Genomic DNA, 22969 nt, shown 5'->3' with positions numbered 1-22969 from the left:
CAGGAAGTGACTGGAAAATGGTACAGCTCCCAGGTAGGGTTAGACTCCGGAAAGAACTTCCCAGAGGGCAGGATCGGCTGTGAGCAATGAACCAGGGGGTTCCTCCCACACAGCAGAGACAGGATCTACCCCCGGCCAGGACAGGGTCTTCACAGCCCTCTCCCAAGCAGGACTTCATCCCGCTAGACAGCAGACTCCTGTGTCTTTCTTTTTCGAAACGGAAGTCTTAACTGCAGTGGGCCTGTCCCTGCTTCACTACTGAACCGGGCCACGCTGGTTGCCATGGACAGCCTGAATCAGTTGCCAGACTCCTTCAGGAGGGAAGGAGGTGGCTCCAGGGTCCCTCCCCATCACCTGCTCAGGATGCAGAGAGATGGTCTCAGGTTCCCCTCCCACTCACCCCCTCAGGATGGAGGGAGACGGCCCCGGATGCTGCCCCGAGCGCCTGCATGAGGGCCACCCTGCCAGCCCATTCCCCTGCCCAGTATTACGTGAGCAAAAAAGTTCTATTGTGTCTGAGTCACAGTAGATTTTCGGGTCTATTTATTACAGAACTAGCATCACCCTAATACAATCATTACTACATGGCTGTAATACATTTATTCTGTAATTGCACATAATTTTATTTGCTGAAGGAATGTCCTTTACCCTCAAGATTCTAAATTTCGAGATCAGAGTTGCTGCCATGTAGGGAGTGGAGAGCCACAGCTCAGTGGTCTTTGACAGCTCAGAGACCACCCGGGTTCCATGTCAGCTTTCCACCCACCCACCCACACAGTAGAATGCTAGCCTACGCGAGTCTAGAGCCTAGTAGGGGTCAGCAAACTCTGGCCACGGGCTAATCCAGTCTGCAGCCTGTTTTTGTACAGCTCTTGAGCTAAGAATGCTGTTTACACTTTTACAAAGAACATGGGACAGAGACTGTATGTGGCCAACAAAGCCTAAAATGTTGACCATCTGGTCCTGCCTTACAGGGCTGCTAGGAGGGTTACAAAGTGTTGAGGCCACTGCCTGGCTCAAAGTCAGCACACAGTACCAAGTCAGTACAGCTACTGACGTCCCCCAAAAGCAGTTGGCTCCCAGCAAATTCTCCATTTTGCACTGTCCAACATTCTCTCGTTCTCTCCTTCCCTCCAGAAAAACACGACAAAATAAACAAAAACATGAAGAGCGGTATCCTGGTTATCATATGGCCGTAGACACTTTCAAAAAGTTGCTGGTAGTTCAAGTTCACTTACTTGGCACATGGACTAAGAAAAGAAATAGTTTCCCTTTAGAGTAAAGGGACCTGATGGCAGAAGCAAGCCCACTATGCAGCAGCTCCGCTGTTTAATCATCAGAGAAAGAGAGAAACACTTCAAAATGTGAGCAAGCCTGTAAGTAGGTAGTATAAGATGTAAAACTGAGCCTTAGCCATACCTAAGGCTGGCATTCTCCATGATTTTGTTGCATGCACGCACGTATCGTGGAGATCTGTTATGACGCTCTGGTGGAGCGTCATAATCTCCAGAGGTGGATAAATGATCTGCAAACACAACACTTGGCAAAACAGGTCTGACCCTTAAGGTGTCTACCAGGCTCTGGGTGTGATGGGCATCTCACAAAGAGCTTCTCAAAGAGTGTCTGCAAACATGGGACCCCAGGCATGGAGGGTGTGCCAGGGAGGAAAGTTCTTGGGTCTAATAAATTAGGTTTGACTTGGTTTGACTTGTTTAACCCGTAACTTCCGCCACGTCGTGTGTAGTAACATCACACAGCATCAATGCTGAGGAGCTTGTGGCCTCTTTGCATGTAGCATGGCTGTTCAAATTGACTGCCATGAAACAAATCAAGAACCTGGTTTTTGTAAAGTGTTTGCAGTTCTTGTTTTACATGTGTCTTGACACAAATTAAAAAGTGCAATCTCTGCGTTGACACCGTATATTCTCAAAGGTTACTAGTGAGCTTAAAAAACAATGCCTAGCAAGGAAATCTGCTCACCGATGTTAGGAAAAACCTAGTAGACCAAGTTGCTCACATTTCGATCAGGAGAGAGATGAGAGACAGTCTAGTCTTGTCATGGCTGGGCTTTCTGTTCTGAAACGAAACTGGGCAGGCCATTTGCGTGGTTTCTCTGGATAAGGTTCCATTTATTCATCATTGTACAAAAAAAACTTGGCATTCATTTAAAGAGAAAAGTTTACTATATCCAAATATTTAATATTTTAACATTGTGAAAGTACTACTTTTATAACAGGGCTTTTTAAAATGGAGAAGAGTTTTGGAAAAATTTTAAGAAGAAACGTATGATTTATTTAGAGTACAGGATCCAAAACACATTTTTAGAAAAATATAAAGTGCCCAAATACCAACTTACACAGGTGATACAGGCTTCCTGGAGCCACATGAAGCATTCATGAAGAAACACATTTAAAAACAGTCTAGATACATATTTACAGTTGGGTCAGTACAGGTAAAACCATCTTTCTTGGCTTTGATGTTACTATAGGAAAAAAGGGAATCAAACCAGAAAACCAATACTTGTAAGTCTCAGCATGCGCCACAGTTTCTTATGAATGCATCTCATTAATATTAATTCTGTGTTATCTAATTTTCTCCTATAAATGAGTAGTGTATAATCCCCCCAACCTCAGGCAGGCTAAGGTGTTGTGAGTGGTCGCATTTCAAATGCAAGTTCAAGTCATCTGACTTTGGATTTGACTGGTAAGGAACATGGGCACTGGAAAACAGCTAACTCGGGTGAAGGTGCAGCGGCCCAGGCTCCACCTCTCTCTGGTAACTGCTTCACAGCTGTCACGTGCTATGAAGGGTCTTGGGGGCTTCCGCAACCTCAGTCATACCAGGGCTTCCAAAGGTAAGCAAGAAGCAGTCACTCACCGTGGTGTGAGAACACGGCATGCACATGGATGGTGGCGAGGCTGACTGGGTTGGGTCCCCCAATGCCTCATTCACTGAGCAACTGTGTTTTGTGAACGTCGAGAGCAAAGTCACCAGGTCCTAGTGCCTAACTAGCTTCCATGCTCAGCTACCAGATGGGCTCACTGGGCATGGCAGGAGCTGCATGAAGACCTGGCACCTTCATGCTAGGTGACTGAGAACATCGGGAAGGAGCCCACGGGACTTGAACACCACATCACGCGTCCCCGCGAGACTGCACATCAGGCGCCATCCTGAGGCTCTCAGGTGTGGGTGGCTTGAGAGGGCAGACCACGCGCCCGCCTCCTTTCCCACAAATCCAACGCTCTCGAATCAAAGGCATTCTATTTCTTTCTAACTTGCCACATTCAAAAAGTCTTGAAGTGACTCTAAGGAATGACAAGGGGCATAAAACCTCTTTTTTTCTTAAAAAAATTTTTAAGGTTCATTATTTCTTCTGTTGTCTGATTACAAAAGCAAAACCTCTTTTTTGAGTCTTTGGAGACCACAAAGTATGATTTCTAAGAACAAACATTTTAACATCAGCTCTGTATGTCTCACTACAAAAAGAACCCATTACTGATTAAGACCTACTCGTGATACTGAAGCAGATTTTTAAAATTAAAAGATAAAAGTAGTCATTTTAAAGGGAGGAATAGTAGATAAACATGGAACAATTCATTCACAAAGGCCATTGTTGCCCGTTTTCTCAAATAGTTTTATGCAATAAAATAGAAAATGAGTGACCTGTAGAGACGTGCATAAAGTCGAGGTCTACAGAAGGGAAAACTGTTCTCCCAATTCAAATCAAGAAACCGAGAAACACCCGAATCTGTGTTTCACATATCAGAAAAACAGATCGAAATGGTTCTAATTACCATTCGCGTGTTAATGTCTTCATCTCCCAGATGCTGCCAAGACAGCACACAACTTCACCTCTGAATATGCAACTCAACTCAGGGTAACAGACAAATAGTCCTGACTTATGACCGCACGTGTTCCGTAGAGAAATCAGAAGGAAATGACCGCAAATATATAAGCCCATCTGTCCAGCAAATGAAACGTTCTGAGACAAAGGAGATAGACGTAAGAACGGAAAGTGAACACGAAGGATGAGCATAGAAGTGTCAACTGCGAGACCTCATGAAGACAGAATGTCACAGACTGTCACCACAGGACAAGCACACAAGCCATGCCACTGACACAGTGCCTTTCATATAATTCACTAGTGTAGGCGGAGAGCAACATTGTCTTTGCAGCTGGAGGAGAGCACACGGTGTGGAACTTGGTAGGAGGCAGCCAGCACTACTGGTGGAGTGGCTTTCCTGGTGGAGGGAACCCAGCGGGGTCCGTGAGACGGCTTCTTCTGGAACCCCGTTCTCTTGGAAGGTAGCAGCAGCAGCAAAGGTACAATGTCCTCTACTAGACCTTACTCATCTATGCTCTCTTTCTTCGCGCTGTAAATATTCTGCACCGTTTCATAGACAGACTCCAGATCCTCTGGGTATCGGATCTCCAGCTCTGCATTTGGGATGTAGTGCGTGCCAGTAAACTCTGAGAAATAGCGTCCCACATCAGGGTGCGAGATTTCTTGCGGCTCCACGTTATATTCCAAGTTTTCTGTGGGTAAAGAGGCATATGGACAATCTCGTTAAAAATGGAAATTTCTGTAGCACCTTTTATCCAGAGAGTGTCCCGTCATCCCTTTCAGGGGTACTTCAGAGGCAGAGCAGAAGGGAAGACTGAAGATGTGTACGGAACCAGGAGGAGGAACAGGAACGGCAGTGAGTGGCAGTTGGTAGCTGGGTCCCTCAAGAGCGCCACATGGAACGCAAGTCTTTTCCTAATCTGAGCAAGATGTCTGCCTCCAGCAAAACTCAACAGTCTCTTGGAGACTGGCAAGCCACAGACTCATGTCTCCGATTCGACCTGACAAGCAGCTGGAAGTACGGGACAAGACTCTCCCTGCCCACTCGCTTCTCGCCTAGGGTACCAAGTCCTGTCCCCGCTGTCCTCCATGTCTATCGGCAGGAGCCACCCAGAGCCCACACTCTCCAGGAGCTCCTTCCACACCGTGTGCGCTTCCCAAGGCCAGCCCCCCACAGGGCTGCTGTGAGCCTGGGAGGATGAATGGACAGTGGTCGGCACCTCTTGATTCCACTATGGCTATCTGTGTCAACTCCTAGAAATCATGCTACCCCTTCTCCCTGCTCTGTTTTGCCACCAGAGAAATAGAAAATAAGAGCCTTGAAAATGGAATAACAAAAAAGATAATATACATAAGGCACCCAAAAGGTTGAAGTCCTTTCACAGCTCCTGCTGCCCCAAGACAGTCTAAGCAAGGTTCCCCCACATTTCATCCCAATGAAAGCACAGGTTTCTGTGCACCCTTCCTTACTGGCCACAGAGGCTGGTCCAAGACTGAGAGTGGCCCTAACCCAGAAGCCCAGTGCATACCCCATGACCTGGCACCAGAAGGGAGCTGGGCAGGGCAGAGTCTCCCACGGAGCACTGGCCCCATTCAATATGACCATTCTCTGCACACTTGTCCCTCGGATTAATTCAAGTGAGTCTCTGGGGAGGGCCATTCAAGGCTCACCAACACAAACAGTGCAGCATATTACTTCTTAAACAGCCTGGCTACACATCCCTAAATATAATGCTTCTGGATGCCCTGTACCCCCAGGGACACAGGATAAATATGGCATCTTTCTGAAGCACCGACTTGTCTCTGACAAACTGACATTCATCTCTGGGGAGAACGGGAAAGATCTGTACAATTTAATCTGCAATTTTTTTAAAACCATAAAACAGGAGGATCTGAAGAAATTCTGTGCTAATATGTTGTGTTAGGCTGTTCCTTCACTGTGGGTAGGGATAAAACAGTACAAAAATCAATACTGCCAAGGAAATCACAGACAAATGCACAGAGATGAATGTACGGAGGTTACCTCAACAGTACTTGTGACAGAAAAAATGTGAAGGCAGTCTACATGTCCAAATGTAGGTCACTGTGGGAATAAATGGTGGCACATTAATTCAGCAAAATACCAGGCAGCCATGAAAGCGAGCAACTCATCCAAGGTCCCGCGGGGAAGGAGGAGTGAAAACACGTACTACTTAGAAGGCCTGGAGCGCCATTTACTGTGGGTTGCTCTGCTGTATGACACAGCCATGGAGTTTAAATGGGGCACTTCAATGTGCCAGGCGCTGCGGTAGCCTCCCAGGTGCACCCCACATAAGAGCCCAGAAGAAGCCCCTCACGATTCCCCTCTGCGGAGAGTGAGCTGTGGGCAGAGTGAGGAGCTGTCCAAGCATTCAGCCAGGACCCAGTCAGTTGCCCGAGCTTAGGGGACCCAGCATTTCTCAAACGTTAGAATTGGGGGAAAAAAATCAATAAATGCAAAAAAAAACCCCAAAACCGAACATACCAAGAGACAAAAAAAAAACCCCTACCTGTGTATCGAAATGCCACAGGCTGAGAAGACATCCTCTCCTATCCCATGCCACTGCCACTTCCCTCCCCACATCCAAGACAGGAATAACCAACCAGAGGTGGCACAGGCAGATTTTCCCTGGGGAGTTTTGCCCAGGCCAGCTGCCGAGTGCCCCTCGTTTGGACCTTCTTGCAGAGCTGTACAGAAATGCAAGAGGGAGGGCAGAGACTCTGCGGACACTACCAAGAGACAAAGCTCCTCTGCTCTAGCAGGAACACTGTTGCCTGTCAGTGGTAGGCAAGATGAAGATATTAAAGCAAAAGAAACTCAGGCAGGGAACTCAGAATAACTGCTTCGTTGCCGGTGTGTCTTGAGCTGTCTTTCTCAACAGGGGGCTCTTTTGCCCCCAAAGGGACACGTAGCAAGGTCTGAAGACATTTTTGGTTGTCATGACTGAGAGCCAATATTACTGGCTGCTAGTGGGCAGAGGCCACGGATGCTGCCAAACATCCTACAGTGCATGGGACAGCCTGCTACAAGGAATTATCTAGACCCAAATATTGCTGGAAGCTTAGTCCCCTGTATTAGCACTACTTCTTTCCCTTCTTTTCTCTCCATGTATTTTGCAGCAGCTTGGTGTGGTGATATATAGCTCCTGTTCAGAGAAGGGAGGAAAGTCAAACTCAGGTTATTGCCCACAGATCTGCCAGGACAGCACGACCCGACAGCTGAAGCACCAATTCTGAGTGTGGGTCCAAAACAAGAGGCGAGAGAAGTCCAGGCAAGAACGCTGGGAAATGCTAAGAGGTAAATGACAATCTTCAAGGTGCTCATGGCCACTCTGGCTGTTAGAGTGGAACCAGGCTGGGTCACCTGTCTGGGCTGCTAGCTTGTTAAGGAGCAAAACAGGAAAAAAATTTTAAGAAGAAGATTAGACAGTGAAATTGGCAACTGTTTATAATGAAAGGAAAATAAATAACCAATCCACTAAGAGAGTTTTCAACAACTTTAAGAGGAATGATGAATCTAAGCAATATAAAACAACGGAATAAAACACAAACCAGAAACTGCTTCAGTGTTCTGGAAAATCCTGAGAAATCCTTCTAGATTTCCTTGAAGTCTTCAGAGAAATATATCTGCTTTTTAAAACAGTTTCAGCTACCCAAAAGTATATGAATAAGTACTATGGGAACACACCTGTGAGTTTTCCGCATCCTGTCCTGGTCTTGTCCCCTCCTCCCTCCTGAGAAGAAACCACCATTGGTGTGTCTTCCTAGTCCTTCTATGAGCACAAACATAGGTACCCAAATATCTTTTACATACTTAAAATTTGGTATTGTTTCATGTTGATTTATACAAAACATACTCTAAACATCAGCTGCAACTGGCTTACTGAACTGCACAGACCCCAACCTACCAGGTGTGTCCTTATGAATGACACCTGTCTGCTATCTTAACAAGGGGACCACAGGCCCTTGTATACACATGGCGGGACTGAAGTGGGACTATGAGACAGGGAGATGATGAGCACTTGAGAGGTTTACAATCTGCAAGACTGCCACGACACCCTCTGAAATGGCTGTGCCCCTTCACACCCCACCCTGACGCATGGGCTCCCCACCCACTTCTCTATACTTGCCAGCATGGGCAGATGGCCATGAACTGAAAGTGGAGTGGAGGCTGGGGGCATATGGGTGGGGAGATGAGTGTGGAAGTGTAAGATTAATTATGAAAGAGGAAGCTGACACCTGGCGAGGACACACCATGGGTGAGCTATTCTACAAGGCGCTGTATTGTGGCAGACAAAACCCAACGAGACCAGGATTTTCACAAGGCAGCTGAGTTCAAGAGCCTTCCAACATGGGTGGCTGACCTAGATTTGGGCATCTGTGATACTTTCTCTTGTGTCTGAGAAGCACGTATGGAGGTTGGGACAGGAATCCCTGCCCTCCTACCTAGTGCCAAGTAAGTATTAAAGCCTGCCCCCTAGTGGGAACAAAAACTTGTACATACGCAAGATGCTGTATATTCCCCCACCATTAATAGGCTTTAGGTGAAATCTAACATACTAAGGAAAGAATCCACTGAACTGTGCAAACTAAAACTATCAGAAGGTATCATATGTGTATGTGGCTTATAATTCACTCTCAACTCTCTGTGGACAGCTAATAATTGGAAAAGCATCATGAATGGGTTCTACCCAGGTTCACAGGATCACTGGAGCCAAGGATTAAAAATTAAGATCAAGAAAATTTTACAAAGAAAATAAATTTAATAAAAATGAAGTAATCCAGAAATGCTCAAAGGAATATATAAATAAATGTTTTTAAAATTTAGTCTCTTGGCCAGGCATGGTGGCTCAAGCCTGTAATTCCAGCACTTTGAGAGGCGGAGGCAGGAGGATCACTTGAAGCCAGGAGTTTGAGACCAGCCTGGACAACATAGTAAGACCTCACTGCTACAAAAAAAATAAAAAAAATTAGCCAGGTATGGTAGTATGCATCTGTAGTCCCAGCTACTCGAGAGGCTGAGACAGAAGGATTTCCTGAGCCCAGAAATTTAAGGCTGCTGTGACTATGCCAGTATACTCCAAGTCTGGGTGACAGAGTAAGAGCCCAACTCAAAAAAAAAAAAAAAAAAAAGCTTACCCTCTCAAGTCTCCCACCTGCAAAACATGGGCTAATGTAAAAAACAGAATTGTTTTGCATGATTATAACATATTGAATAAATAAAAACCCAGGAATCCATGGTTACAGGAGGGCTGCAGGGCAGAAGAGAGAAGGAGAGGGGAAAGAGAGAGGCAGGGAAGGAGGAAATCTCTTGTCCACGGTATAGAGAGATTAACAGCAGCAGAAAATCACCATTCTGCAATTCTCATGCAACAGGCAAGTCTATTCCATAGTGCTAAACAAATCCCGTGTGAAAGGTCATCAGGGAACAGGACAGTCACAAGATGTCACAGTGTGACCCCATGGGTTCCTCGGTAACTGAAAAGGGAGAACAATCGCTTACAGCGAGTCACTATCTGAGCCAAGTGACCAACTCAGCTTCACCAACAGCGGGACACTGAACTGACGTTCAGTATCTTTCACAGAGACCTTCGCCCTGATCTAAACAATCCTCAGATTTCACCCCAGCTGACGGACAACAGGACGAATCCAGAATGTCAGGTAATTTACAAGAAATCAGTCTGGACTCTTCGAAAAGTCGGAGTCATATAAAAAAGGGGAAAAAAGGATGAAGCATGAGGAGCTGCCTTAAATAAGAGACACTGAAGAGAAACAACCCCAGAGCTGCGGCGCAGGAACCCTGGATGCATCCTGATTGTCAAAACAACCACCAAAGATACAGAAGTTATTTTTGTGACAACTGGGGAGTCTGAAAACTGACTATTAGCTTTTATAAAATAACTATAATTTATTAGGTGTGATAATGAACTGTGGTAATGCAGAGAAATGTCCTTATTCCTAGAAGATGCATGATTAAGTATTTAGGTCATGATATCTGCGTTATTCAAATGGTGCAGATGCCCCAGAAGGGCTGTTACAAGGAGGACATGGAGCCCAGGAGAGCTCGGGATGGAAGCATGGCTTTGGGGATCGCCAGCACATAAAGTTAACATGGCCGCAGGGCAAAGGAGGTGGGCCAGAGGACAATCCCACAGAGAAAGGAGATACTGAAGAGTTATACATCAGGCATGTTGGGGAAGGTGTGAGGAGCTCCTCTTCAACCCTGTGCCTACGCTCAGCACATAGCAGACCCCCAGGCAGCACTGACTGCCCAAGTCCCAGGACTGCTAGCAGAAGCTGGAAGTTACCAAGCGTGGTAAATGCTCTGCAGAACAGGCCACTGCTAACATGACCCAGTCATTTAGTTCCACCTCAGTAAGACTGACAACCAGAGACTACATTTATTTTTCAAGGTCCCTCAGTATTATGACTGAAATCTCACATTGCATGTGCACTTAGAAATGATTCGAGATGAATTTCTGAATCTTCAAATTGGACGGTGAACAAGTTCAGAACAGCTAAAAGAAAACACTTTTAGCTACTAAAAAGCCCATTTCAAAGTCAACATAAATGTTTCCAGACACTCAAATGTCAAATATTAAAAGTCTTACTAGCAGCCCTATACATGGACAATGCTTGCACGTGGTGGAGCCACAGACACAGGCCCACAGTTCTTGTGACACACTACGTGATGTAGAGCATAAAGTGTTTACCAAGTGACTCACAGTGGTACAAACAGTCCAGGACACTGTTATTTCCAAATCATCTGATTTTTAGAAAGTGTTATTTTTTTTTAATCAATATTTTTTATTTTGATATTGTGGGTTACAGTTAAGGGTTAGGTATACAAATACATTTCATTCAGGCACCCTTGTTGATAAGGGGTGTCTCCTTTGTGTTCTTATTTTTAATTTGACACAGCTTTAAAAGCTAAACAACATCCCTGCCAGGCCATCAGAGCCTCCAGCTGACACGGGAGCACACTGGCCTCTATCTACCTTCCTCATCACACCAACAGAGGCGAGGCAGCCTACAGGTGCAGTCAACACACTTCTCCTGGTGTCGTTGTTACAGGGGATGACCTTAGCTGCTGATGAACTGACAGTAATTCACATGAGAACTTTTCCAGTCTTCTTGAAACTTCTGAGATTACTGGGTTTATCAGAACATAATCTTCAGTTAGGTCAAACCTAATACTTGAGGCCAGACATGGAAAGGTATGGCACGATGGTTAAGGAGGAGGCTCCCTGCCAAGCTGCCTGACTTTACATTCACATTCTGCAAGTTAAAATTTAAATGGCTTCCATGTGCCTCGATCTCATCTAGAAAATGGGAATGATGGTTCTCAAAGGGAGTTAATACATAAGAGAACACTGCCTGTCACAGGCAGCACTATGATAGCATTCAGCTTTGTCTTTATTAATAACTAATGTGAATGCCTTGACAGTCAGGCATACAATGGATTTATCCCATTAAGAGGAGGTGAAATTCAACAAGGACAAAGACAAGGAAGACACACTGAAAGCATTCTTGTCTCTAACTTGCCTCCACAGGCTCTGCCAGTCCCCACCTTCGATCTGCCCTGGGCCAGCACTTGCCAGGGCTGGCAGTGGCCCCAAACACTGCAAACACCTGCTGAAGCTCTCTCAGGTGCTCTTAGAGCCAGTGCTGCAGACAGTGGTTCCCACAAGTGGCCACATGAGGGCGTCTCTGGGGAGGCACAGCTACTAGCCACAGCCTCAGGAGGCCAGAGGGTGCCAGGGTGCTCCCAAGTGTCCACTTGGTACCCTTCAGTTAAAGCAGGTGATGTGGGCAGGGCACAAGCTGGCCCTCCCTGTCTGGGAGGAACTAATGGAAGGGTCTAGGAGGCAGGGCTTTCAGAAATCTGAGAGGCAGAGATAGTGGCCAATCAGATTAGAGATTGGCAATAGCACTGGATTAGGGTCCCGGTGGGGATGAGGGAGATCCTTTTGGGCAGAGTTTGTGTGACTATCTAACCCCTGATGTTTCGGCACCAGTGCATACCCACCCATGTTTAGCCATTTATCAGCCCTGATGAGGTTAGCCCTGAGACAACTGCCATCTCTGAATATACTGAAGTGCTCAAATGTGTGCTTAAAATACGCTAAGTATCATTAAAGGTGCAAACAGAACCAGTCACTTACCTTGGGCTGCGTATCTACAAGAGCCATCCTCCACCAGAACATTATAGAAAGGCTGATGGTGGCCGTGAGGCAGGCTGTGGACGTTCATGTTCCGGATCCATTCGTGTCCCATCATGCAGGTGGGGTCCCAACCATAGATCACACAGTTATATCCATACCTAATTAACATAAGAGGCAGGCAAGTCAATGTAGGGACCTTGTTCCACAACTGTGAAATGTGTAGACCACGGCTTGGTTCTCTTAAGCTCACATTCTCACATACTCACTGACTGGCTTTTACTTTATAATGAATCATTCTTCAGGATACTCCTGACCCCTATTACCAGCACACACTTCATTAGGAAAAGAAAAACGTTCCAACAGAGAGTATTGGGACAACAACTGTTATCCAAACAGAAAAGGCAGTGGGCTCTGGCTTGACAACAACCCACATGAAAAATATTCAAATTCTAAAACGTAAAATACCTTTATAACCCAAGATAGGGAAAGATTTCTTAAAACAAGGCACAAAAAATATATTCCATAAAGGAAAAGACTACCCAGTTTGGCATCATTAAACTAAGAGATTAATAAACTCTGATTCAAACATTAAAAAATACAGGTCAACTGGGGAAACATGAACTCTGATTAGATACCAGATGAGGTTATGGAATTGGTTTTTTTTTTTGAGTTGGAGTCTCACTTTGTCATCCAGACTGGAGTGCAGTGGCCGCTCCCGGCCACCGCAAACTCGACCTGCTGGGCCCCGGCGATCCTTCCGCCTCAGCCTTCCGAGTAGCCAGAATTACAGGCATGCACTACCACGCCCGGCTGATTTTTTGATTTATTGCAGAGATGAGGTCTCGCTGCCCAGGCGGGTCTCAAACCCACGGGCTCAGGCAATCCACTCACCTCAGCCTCCCAAAGGCGCGGGATTACAGGCTGAGCCACCGAGCCCGGCTTGGAATTGGTTTTTTTTTTTACATGTGATAGGATGGTAAATGTATTTTAAAAAAGAGAGTGAGAGTTTTTAGAGGCACACACTGAAATAGCTGCAGATGAAATGGCACCTGGTGTTTGCTTCAGTTAACCCAGGGCAGAGGCAGGGTGGGTAGAGGCAGTGTACACTACCCCTATCGCAGCAACTGCTGAGCTGGGTGACAGGAACATCACCTGGTTCATCAGACTTCTCACTCTCCTTTTAAAAATGCTTGAAAATTTCCATAATAAAGTGGTTTTTTTTAAAAGCTCACACTAAAAGAATGAAAAACACCAGCCAAACATGGAGAAAACACAACTAAGCCTCACAGAGAAACTAATATAAAGAATAAAAAACTCCTATAAATCAATGAGGAGGTATTTTTATTAATACCTCAATAAAAAATAAACAAAATACTTGAAGAGGCACTTAATAAAAGGAAACTTCCAGTAAATAATGAAAAGACCTCAACCTGCTTAGTAATGGGGAAACGTAAATTAAAACCACAATTAAAAACACCATTTGCCATTCCCACATAAGTACATTTTTAAAGTCTTGCAGTAACATTTGGCTCCTAGCCTGCTGGTGGGATGGATATAGTTTAATTTTCCCAGTAAACAGACCCTGTGCCTACCCACGACCTACAAATCCCTACCCCTACCCTCAACTCAGACTGAAGAGATCAGGATTAAGGACAAGAGAGGACGAACAATGAAGAAACAAGAGAAGAGACTCGGGGTTCACAGAGGTACTTTTACCCTTCTGCACAGAGAAAGGTCACCATCTAAAGGCCACTAAAAACATGAGACCATCTCTCAGCTACAAAGTGAGTCGCTGCTTTAAAACACGAAGGTCAAAGACACAGTTCAGCTTCCCATCTTTCCTGTGGTGGACACTCGGCGAACAAGCGACCAAAGACACCCCGTCGCCGCCTGCAGAGGCAGGCCCTCCTCCGCTGTGTCCTGAAGGCTTGAAGCGCACGTCTCCCCCGCAGCCCTCTGGATGGACACCGCAGGGCAGGCCGAGCGACCACACTCACCTCTTGTGCTTCATAATGAGCCCGATGGAGTAGCAGACATCCCTGTGCTTCTCATCGGAGCGCAGCTTCACCTCCACACCCACCTCCTCCTTTTTGCGCTCAATGTGCTCTAATGTGTGCTGCACCAGGTAGCCCACCGCCCCGTGCTGCCCTGGGTCTAGGGTCTGGATGTGCTGGAGGATGTCAAGCACCTTCAAGACAAGACAGAAAGACTAGGAGATAATATTTTAAGCTAGGCCTTTTCTTTTTCGCAGCACGGGATTTAGGCCTACCTACGTAACCTGAGAAAGGACAGCAGGGGGCCAGGTCTATCAGATGAACATCTAGGTCTCTGGGATGTTCTCTGACAGACTCTCATCTGGTCAGCGCCATGGATGCCCAGCGCTGGGGTGGATTCTAACACTGGCAGCTGGCCTGGGACATCCCAACTCAGTCAGTGTGAACTTAAGGAGCTATTTAGAAACCAGAATGCTGCCACCTGTGGCACGCTTGGATCAGATGGATTGAACAGGCCTAACGTTCTTGATCAGCCTGGGAACTACGGGAATCCCAATTTTCTAATCAAAGAAAATAAACTATTTTGACCTCCACTCAGGAATTCAGAAGGAAAAAAAAAAGTGCAATTGCTTTAATCAAGACCAAGAGGACGTTCTGACACAACTGCCTCAGTGCTGGATTAGGTGGACAGGGGTCATGGGAGGGCACCAAAGTGCAAGTTTGTCTAGTTTATGCTGTTACTCTAGAGGAAAGCCACGTGTACTGGGTTCTGAAATCTTGCTAGCGACTTTATGATTTTAACTCAGAATGGAATTCAGTAGCATAGGGTCTCTGACAAGTTTCTCCCTCCAATTACTGAGTCCTAAATTCCAGCCTGCTTGGTGAATAAAGCAACCTGGATTCTAGGCCCAGATCTGTCAGACTGTTTCTACCTTTGAATTCATTTCTTCACTTATCAGATGATGAATAATCACTGTCTCAGTGATTTTCTGATACCTTTTGAATCCACACAAGTGTTGTGAAAACTAGTTTGATGCAATGTAAGATATTATTATTCCAAAACCCAATCTTGTCTTCCAGATTGAGAGTTGGCGAGATCTCAAAGTCAACTGAACACTTAGTCTCCACTGGTCACTGTGCTAGGCCCATCACATTTTTTACTTCACTCAATTCTCTTAACTTGGAGGCCAGTAATTTCTTAACCTTCACATTGAAAGGATTCGGGGGTGGGGGGAGACCTTTAGTCACCACCAATTTCCAGCAGAGGAAAATCAGGCTTAGTGAAGGTAAGTAACTCGCCTGACGCCACAGGTTATATAGACAAGAGTAAGGCTGTGGCCCCAGGTCTGACGGTCAACCCTAGGTCTCACACACCATCACAATGGGACATGAGTAGGAGCATTTTAATTATCTACTATGAAAAGTTTTGAACACACGTAAGTGAACAGAACAGTATAACACAGGTACCCCAAACCCAGTTTCAGCAAGAACTGACTGACGTCAATCCCCATCCATGTCCCACCTCCATAGGGCACTCTGCACTCTGGGACACTAGAAGCATTTATCCCTTGGAGCTGAAAGCATCCTTCTTGAACAAGAGCTGTCTATGTACAGAGTCCGCACAATGCTGTCCTTGTGTACCAAGGTCCAACCGGCTACCCTATGTATCTCTCTGCTGTATTCCATGCGCACACTCCCCCTCCTTCCCCCTTTCCTAGCAGCCCTCCCCTCCCCCTGCACCAGATAAGCAAAACTGTCAGAACTTGGCATCTCCAGAGTACAAAGGAAGTCTAGATAAGGTTCAGGGATAAGCAGTCCCCTTCCCTGGATGAGCGGTTGAGGGTGAAGGAGAGGGCTGAGGCACAGAAGACACTGTGCTGCAAGGCCTGGTGTGTTCGCAAAGGGCAGTGCTGCCCGGCACTGTGTTGTACCCACCAAATGCTCTAGACCTAGAATGCCGAATGGCCACATCTTTTGGGGTAGAGATCTTAGGGGTCTATCACCCATTACACATGTCCCTATACTGCTTCCTTACTCTAGCCAAGGGATTGGCAGACTTTTCTATATAGGGCCAGAGAGAAAATAAGGCTCTGTGGGTCAAATGGTCTCTGACTCAACTATCCAACTCTGCTGCTGTAGCTTGAAAGAAGCAATAGACAATAAATAAACAATACAATTCATTCACAAAGGCAGCAGCTTTGGTCCACAGGCCGTAATTTGCTGACCCTTGCTCACTGGTCTGAATTCCAGATTTCCCCTAAGGCTCTCCCTGAAGCTCTTGCCTCTATTGTTTTGACATCCGCTTATCTGTGGGATGTCTACTTTTAGGGCTTCAGTTACCAGATGCTGATGCTGAGAGGCCCTGCCAAAGGCTAGGACATCTGTACTCAATGGCTCTACGTCAAAACAAATTCAACACACTCCAAACCAGTTCACTTTCTCTTATCCCCAATGCAGGCCTATTCTCTAAATACTCACTTTCCGAGTGGTACAAATTGTCCCCTTGTTAAAATACTTGGATATCCTCTTTGAGCTTTCTCTTTCATTCATATCTAACGAAGTTTGGACGTTTCTTAATCATTCATTAAAAAAACTTTGTGAGCACCTACTGTGGACCAAGAGTGGTACTAAAAGCACAGGGAACGGCTACAGCAGGGAATAAGGGAGGTGTGGTCCTTGTCCTTAAAGAAATTGGTCTTGTGGAGACGGATGACTGCACAGCAACTACCACAGACTCAGACAAAGTTCCATAAAGGGCAGGCACAGGCATGGTGAGAAGATACGACCTTGTTCTGCAGAGGGGCCAGAGAAGGGTGCTCCAAGGAAGTGGAAGTTCAGGGTGCCAGCCGGCATAAGTGAGCTGACAAATGGCACTGAGGAATCGATAAGGCATATGCACAGAGACATAGCCTGCGCAAGGGACTACAGCAAGATAGCAGGACGAGCAGAGGTGGCGGCGGTGCAGCAGGGTGCCAAGGGGGCAGGTGGGAGACGGGGATACTCAGGCAGGCCCAGACCACTGAGAACTTGTGAGCTATACTGAGGATTACGAGTCTGGTCTAGAAGGCAACAGGAGAGCTCCTCTGTGGGCTTTAGGCAATGAGGGGATATAACTGGTATTTTATGACGATTCCTCTGGCTCCCGTGTATACAGTGGTTCACAGGTTCCCAGTAGGAAGAAAAGGAGAACCAGCCGGGGGCCTGAGCACTACTCCAGGCTGAGAAGTGCTGTACTTAGTAGGCCAACTTTCATCTGCCTGGGGACAGAGTCACGCACAGGAGCATAGTAGATGTTTGGATATGTGGGTCTGGAGCCCAGGTTCAGGCAGGAGGTCAATGATAGGACAGCCAAGAGCGTACAGGTGGTAACTGAGGCAAGAAGGGAGAGAACTACAGGAAAAGTGCCAGGTAAAAGCTGAGAAACAACCTTCCATTGTACAGCCTTGTGGGAGAGACAGAGGACAAGGAACCATCGAGAGCGTGAGAACCAGAGACCACAGGGCGAAAGGGAACATGGTGTTTTGAGGGGGAAGTGACCCGCAGTGATCAAGAAAGATAAAGAAAGAAAGTAGCTACTGGATTTAGCACCAGGGAGCATGGTCTCAGCAGAAAGGAGTCACTGGCTTCTTGGCAGGCACAGTGGCCATGGAGGGGGGAATGATCCCCGTTATGGGAAGTGAGTAGGAGGCTGCATGGGCATTGTTGCACAGTGTGAGGATTTTAACTGTGCAAGGAGGAGAGAGAAGGCAGTGGCCGTAAGGAAACACCTGCAGGGCAGACACGGAGTGCTTTTTGTTCTTTCAAAAGAAGAAAGGGAGGTTTGCCTTGGAATACTGGAGGGGTAGCTTTTCCCCAGAAATGTAGAAAGGGAGAAAGAAAAACTATGGACTGAAATGAGGACACAGGTCTGCTGGCAGGAAGCAATCAGTGGCTGTCTGTTGGCTTCTTGCTGTACCATGGGATGAAACACAGCTGGGCTTGGGCCCACCCTGCCCACGCCGAGCTCCTGGTGCCATCCACACACGTGCAAGAGGCCTTGGCAAGTTAAATAGATTGCCAATTGTTTCATTATTGGCAAAATTGTAAAAATAAAAACAGTATCTACCCTCTAGGGCTGCTGAGAAGATGGAAGGAGACATTTAACAAGTACTAGTGATTTTTAAGAATCTGACCCTCCTATGTTCTCTATTTCCGTCACAGGCATAAAGACCCCGGATTAAGGCGACAGTGACCCAAGAGGGCTTGTGTTTCTTTTCTTTTCTTTTTTTTTGAGTTGGAGTCTCACTCTGTCGCCCAGACTGGAGTGCAGTGGCCGCTCCCAGCCACCGCAGCCTTGACCTGCTGGGCTCCGGCGATCCTTCCACCTCAGCCTTCCGAGTAGCCGGAATTACAGGCATGTGCTACCACGCCTGGCTGAATTTTTGATTTTTTTATTGTAGAGATGAGGTCTCGCTGCCCAGGCGGGTCTCGAACCCGCGGGCTCAGGCAATCCACTCACCTCAGCCACCCAAAGGCGCGGGATTACAGGCTGAGCCACCGAGCCCGGCTAGGGGGCTTGTGTTTCTAAGCTCTTCCTGATATAATTCAATTAAAAACAAGGCAACCTTCAGGTTTTCCCAGCTTTGGAATGTTTCCCTCTCACTTGGTAAAGTCGGAGTCCCCCACAAGCTGGTCTCACACCCCCCAAATGTTACACTCACATGGACGTACATATGCACAAGCCCACATAACCATCTGTGTATGCACACAAACATTGGCACATGCATAAGCACACAGCCCTTGCTAGGCTGACCTCTGCAGACACCATGCTCTCTGTCTCTATGCCACACGAGCTGCTCCCACCCACTGGAGAAAAACACTTTTCTGCACTCTGAAATTGTTTCTCATCCTTCAAGGTCACACCTCAAACCTTCCTCTGGAGAGGAACCTTGTCTCGTTTTCTAAGCACTACCTGAATTCTTCCTCACTGGGAGTCCCGTGGTTTGCCTTTGCCATCTCAGGGTCCCTCGCTCGGTTACCTGCGTATTGAGGGGAGGGAAGTGTGTGCTGGGAAGGAGCCACTTTTCTCTCCTAATCCACACTGAGGTTCTTGACCCCAGCAGCAAATATCACGAGGGAAAATGTCCTCAAGCATGACAATTCTGGACCTTGTCCTAGTGATGCTGCTCATGCTAAGGAAGACACTGAAGTGAACCAGTTGGAGAAGGTACGAACATGGGGCTGCTGCATATGCCCCCTCCAGTGGGGATGCTAACAGTGCAACTTCCAGGCTGACCCATGACTTAGCTACAGAATTTAAATGTAAAGAACCTTGCTTTCCTCTGCATTTCACTAATTTTCATGAAATTTCTTCACAAACCTAAAGTAAAATGTGACAGGCATTAGTTATGGACATCCTGGTATCAAAATTACATGAATAAAAGGAAAAAATTTAAAAAGGCGATGAAATCCTGGACAAGAAAGCTGTAGAAGTGAGTGGTCACTCTGATGAAGGCTACCAATCTAACTCCTCTACCACATTATGTGCATGTCTGGGAAGGCATCTGATATTTAGTTACAGATGACATCTTTTCTTAAAACAGAAGTCTTGGAATTTTCCCATTGATTCGTTCTTTCTTAGAACTCTCCTAGATCTTTGAAATTATGAATTAATGAGAAAATTTTAATGTAAGCAATGTAGAGTCATTTAGAATATTTACTCTTTCAAGGAAGATTTTACCCCTCTCTAATAACATTATGCTGATGGCCCTGTAAGAGCTCAGTATTACATTCTCTCACCAAGCTGTTCTAAACAAACAAAATTAACACATTTTCAGAGAAAACCAAGGGCGTGATGGGGGCATGATGGGAGTGGGAGTGCACAGCTGGCTCCTGCATCATGACACACAACCAGGTCTCTCTTGGACTGTGTCCAGAGACTGAGAGCAGCTCTGATCCCAACACTGTGGTCTTCTGAAAGTGCTGCTGGCCAAAAGGGGCTGTTATAAAACTGAGAAATTTCAAGTGGAATAGTCAAAATTCCATGGTTTTCAAAACAAAACCAATCCTTATCTAGTCCCATGACTGAACTTGAACACACCTAACATCCAATTTTCTCATGTCAAACAAGGGTATTTATCTATGGCCTACGTAGTAGCTAACAGCACAGCTGGAGGCCGACCATTCACAACTTTGTTTCCCCTTGGTGAATAGGGGTGACTGAGAAAAATAATCTTGGGGTCTCAGGGGTGAGTGGCAGGGTGTAGTTTTGGGATTTAGAAGCCAACCACAAAGAGAACAGGCAATTCCTGGCAGCAGAACTGATTTTCCTTAGAAAACGAGGAGAAAAAAAAAATCTAACTGGTAGGTCAAGATTTGAAGACTTTGAATACACTTGTGCTTATTCTCCATGTTAATACAAGGATAAGCTTGCCACAGCCGCCTTTCAATCCAAGCCTTCCCTTTCTAAGGCAAGTGCAGAGCATCAAAGTCAAATAGTTACCTTCTCTGGCCAGATTCCCAGGTGGAAGTAAAGCCGAGCTTGGAGGAGAAGAAGCTGCACCTGGTCTGGGTACATGGCCAAATACAGATCCAACGAGTCTCTCAGGAGCTGGTATGACTGGTCGATGCCTTCCCTAGCAGAGAAAAAGTCATCTTTGTCTTACTCTGTTTGCTTTTTAGCTAAGACTCTCTTTTTCAAGGTCCAGATTTTAAAAACAATTGACACAAATCCCAAATGATTTCTGATTCTGATATTTCCTTCTTATTTAGCAGAGAGATACAATGCTCTTATAAAACACAATAATATAAATCTTGTACCCCACTTTGGTGATGGGCACTAAATGAAAATCAAAAAGCATTTTTTAAAATCAGGTAGTCACCTCAATAACAGTGTACATAATTAAAAATAAATTCTGACTAGGCTGAGCACAGAGGATATTTTTGGCAGAGAAACTCTTCTGTATGATGTTATAATGGTGGATACATGTCATTATGTATTTGTCCAAACCCACAGAATATACACCACCAAGAGTGAACCCTAATGGACTCTGGGCGAGAAGGCTGTGTCAGTGCAGGTCTACTGGTTGTAATGAATGTACCACTCTGGTGCAGGATGTTGATAGTTGGGAGGTATCATGGGGGGATATGGGAACTCTCTGTACTTTCTGCTCAATTTTTCTGTCAACCTAAAGCAGCTCTAAAAAACAAAGTATTTTTAAAAAAATTCTGTCATTAGAAAACTATTACTATAATCTAGAGCCTACAACTTTCATTTTCCCTATAGGACAAATTTCCTTGGAGTCAGAAGCAAGACCATTTCATTCCTTTGTTTTCTTATCTAAAGGATAGAAAGGCATAAATTAAAAGATGGCAAAGCATTTGGACACGAGAACATCCTGCCTCTGAAAAATAATCTTTGCCAGTTTAAGATATTCTTGTTACTGAAAAGTGCTTGCAGTATTTACAAAGAGAAGGCTCCATGTCCACAGCAAAGATCTCAGAGAAGAGTCACTTAGCACATCTCAACCACAATTCGAGCCTCTCAACACTCTACAGAAGAACCAAAAGCCAAGAAAACCTTACCGCTTCCCCAGGCTTAACAGGTTTCCCACCATTCTCTGCAGCACCTTCTTAACATTGACCACCCCGTATAGTGCGGCAGTCACGTGCTGGCCGATCAAGTATTCACACTCTTTGACTGTCAGCTGCTTGCCTTTCCCAAAGGCGTCTATGTAGATGTAGTCGAAGATGTCCAGGGTTGCCCTATTCGAAGAGTCAAACCTCAGATGAGAGCAGAACAATGCAGCATTTCAAATCTTCACAGTAAGTAGCTCAAATCAGAGGCTGGATGTTGAAAACAGTTAACATTTCTACTCCGGATATCAAGGCCTTGTCCAAAGTGTAAACCAACACCCTGCTCTGTCAAGATCACAACACACTGAATTTAAGAAAGAGCATTGATGTATGCCATCTAATAGAGATTTTTAGGAAGATAAATCTTAAAAGCCACGGCCAGAAATAACCATCAGAGTTCAGTTAAGAAAGATTTACGAACTGCCCAAGGTCAACTATTAATCTCACAGACTAGTAGTAGTTAATCATCTGTGAATCTGATGAAAGCTATGGTACCTCACACAGGATTAGACCCTCAGTTCTGCTGATGAACTTGGATGGTCAGAGAGCTACTGGGCCCATCATGGCCTCAAGCTGGAACCCTGTGCTAGCACACAAAGAGAGCTGTGCCCTGGACTTCATCATATAACTCTTTTGCAGGACCACCTTCTGTGGACTGCACTCATGGCAAGCGTGTACACTGGGACTGGCTCATGCTGAGTAGTGAGCTGCAGTCACATGACACAAGCTATTGCTGCCCTGCTAGGAGCGCTCTCTGTGAGACTTCATGGAAGGAATTAGGTGGCTCTTTGTTTTAGGGATAGTTATGTTTCTCAGGAGCAATTGTTTCACCTTGATATTATACCCACTGCACCTTGACATTATACCCACTGTGAATCATGTAGCAGATTTTTTCTTTGGCTGCTAAAAAAGTCCAGTCAGATTTCTTCCTTGAACTGTATTTTATAGCCCACCTTTAGCAAGGATGTAAGACTTACATAAACGTTCTAGAAACAAGGAACTCTTCAACTCTTTATGAGGCTAGAACAAATACACAACAATTATAGGCCAAAATCATTTATGAGCATAAATGCAAAAATCCTGGAAAGTATGAATAAATCAAATGGAGCAATGTAATTTAAAATGTGATTAAATTAGATGTACCCCAAGAATAAAAAAGTCAAACATCTAAAAATCATTATCTGCACATATAAACTAAAAGAGAAAATAACACATAATCATGAGGGAACGTAGAAAAAAAATTTTCAAAAAAAAAAATCTAATGTCTAGCTATAATAAAACTCTTAGCAAACTAGAAATTTAGGTAATAGCTTTCATACTCCCAATGAAAGGTG

General features: G+C 45.5%; 1 protein-coding gene across 2 annotated transcripts in view; it reads right to left on the bottom strand.

Moving 5' to 3' along the window:
- Positions 1–526: 526 nt before the first annotated feature.
- The window catches only part of FBXO21 (F-box protein 21), a 42462-nt gene continuing 20019 nt past the window's right edge, over positions 527–22969 (bottom strand). Inside the window, exons 8-12 of one of the 2 annotated variants that reach the window (XM_008048763.2) lie at positions 21585–21764; positions 20503–20635; positions 14025–14236; positions 12028–12185; positions 527–4536 (exon numbers count right to left, since the gene is read on the bottom strand). In XM_008048763.2, coding sequence (XP_008046954.1) covers positions 4346–4536; positions 12028–12185; positions 14025–14236; positions 20503–20635; positions 21585–21764 — 874 coding nt within the window. In that variant the 3' untranslated portion in view covers positions 527–4345. The remainder of the gene's footprint in view (positions 4537–12027; positions 12186–14024; positions 14237–20502; positions 20636–21584; positions 21765–22969) is intronic. The other variant, XM_008048764.2, reaches the window with a different exon arrangement.

Source organism: Carlito syrichta, unplaced genomic scaffold (genome assembly GCF_000164805.1).
Source record: "Carlito syrichta isolate Samal-C Ts95f unplaced genomic scaffold, Tarsius_syrichta-2.0.1 Scaffold126612, whole genome shotgun sequence".
Classification (NCBI taxonomy): Eukaryota; Metazoa; Chordata; class Mammalia; order Primates; family Tarsiidae; genus Carlito; species Carlito syrichta.
The sequence above is the reverse complement of the archived record's forward strand: the minus strand, read 5'-3'. Positions and strand labels throughout refer to the sequence as shown.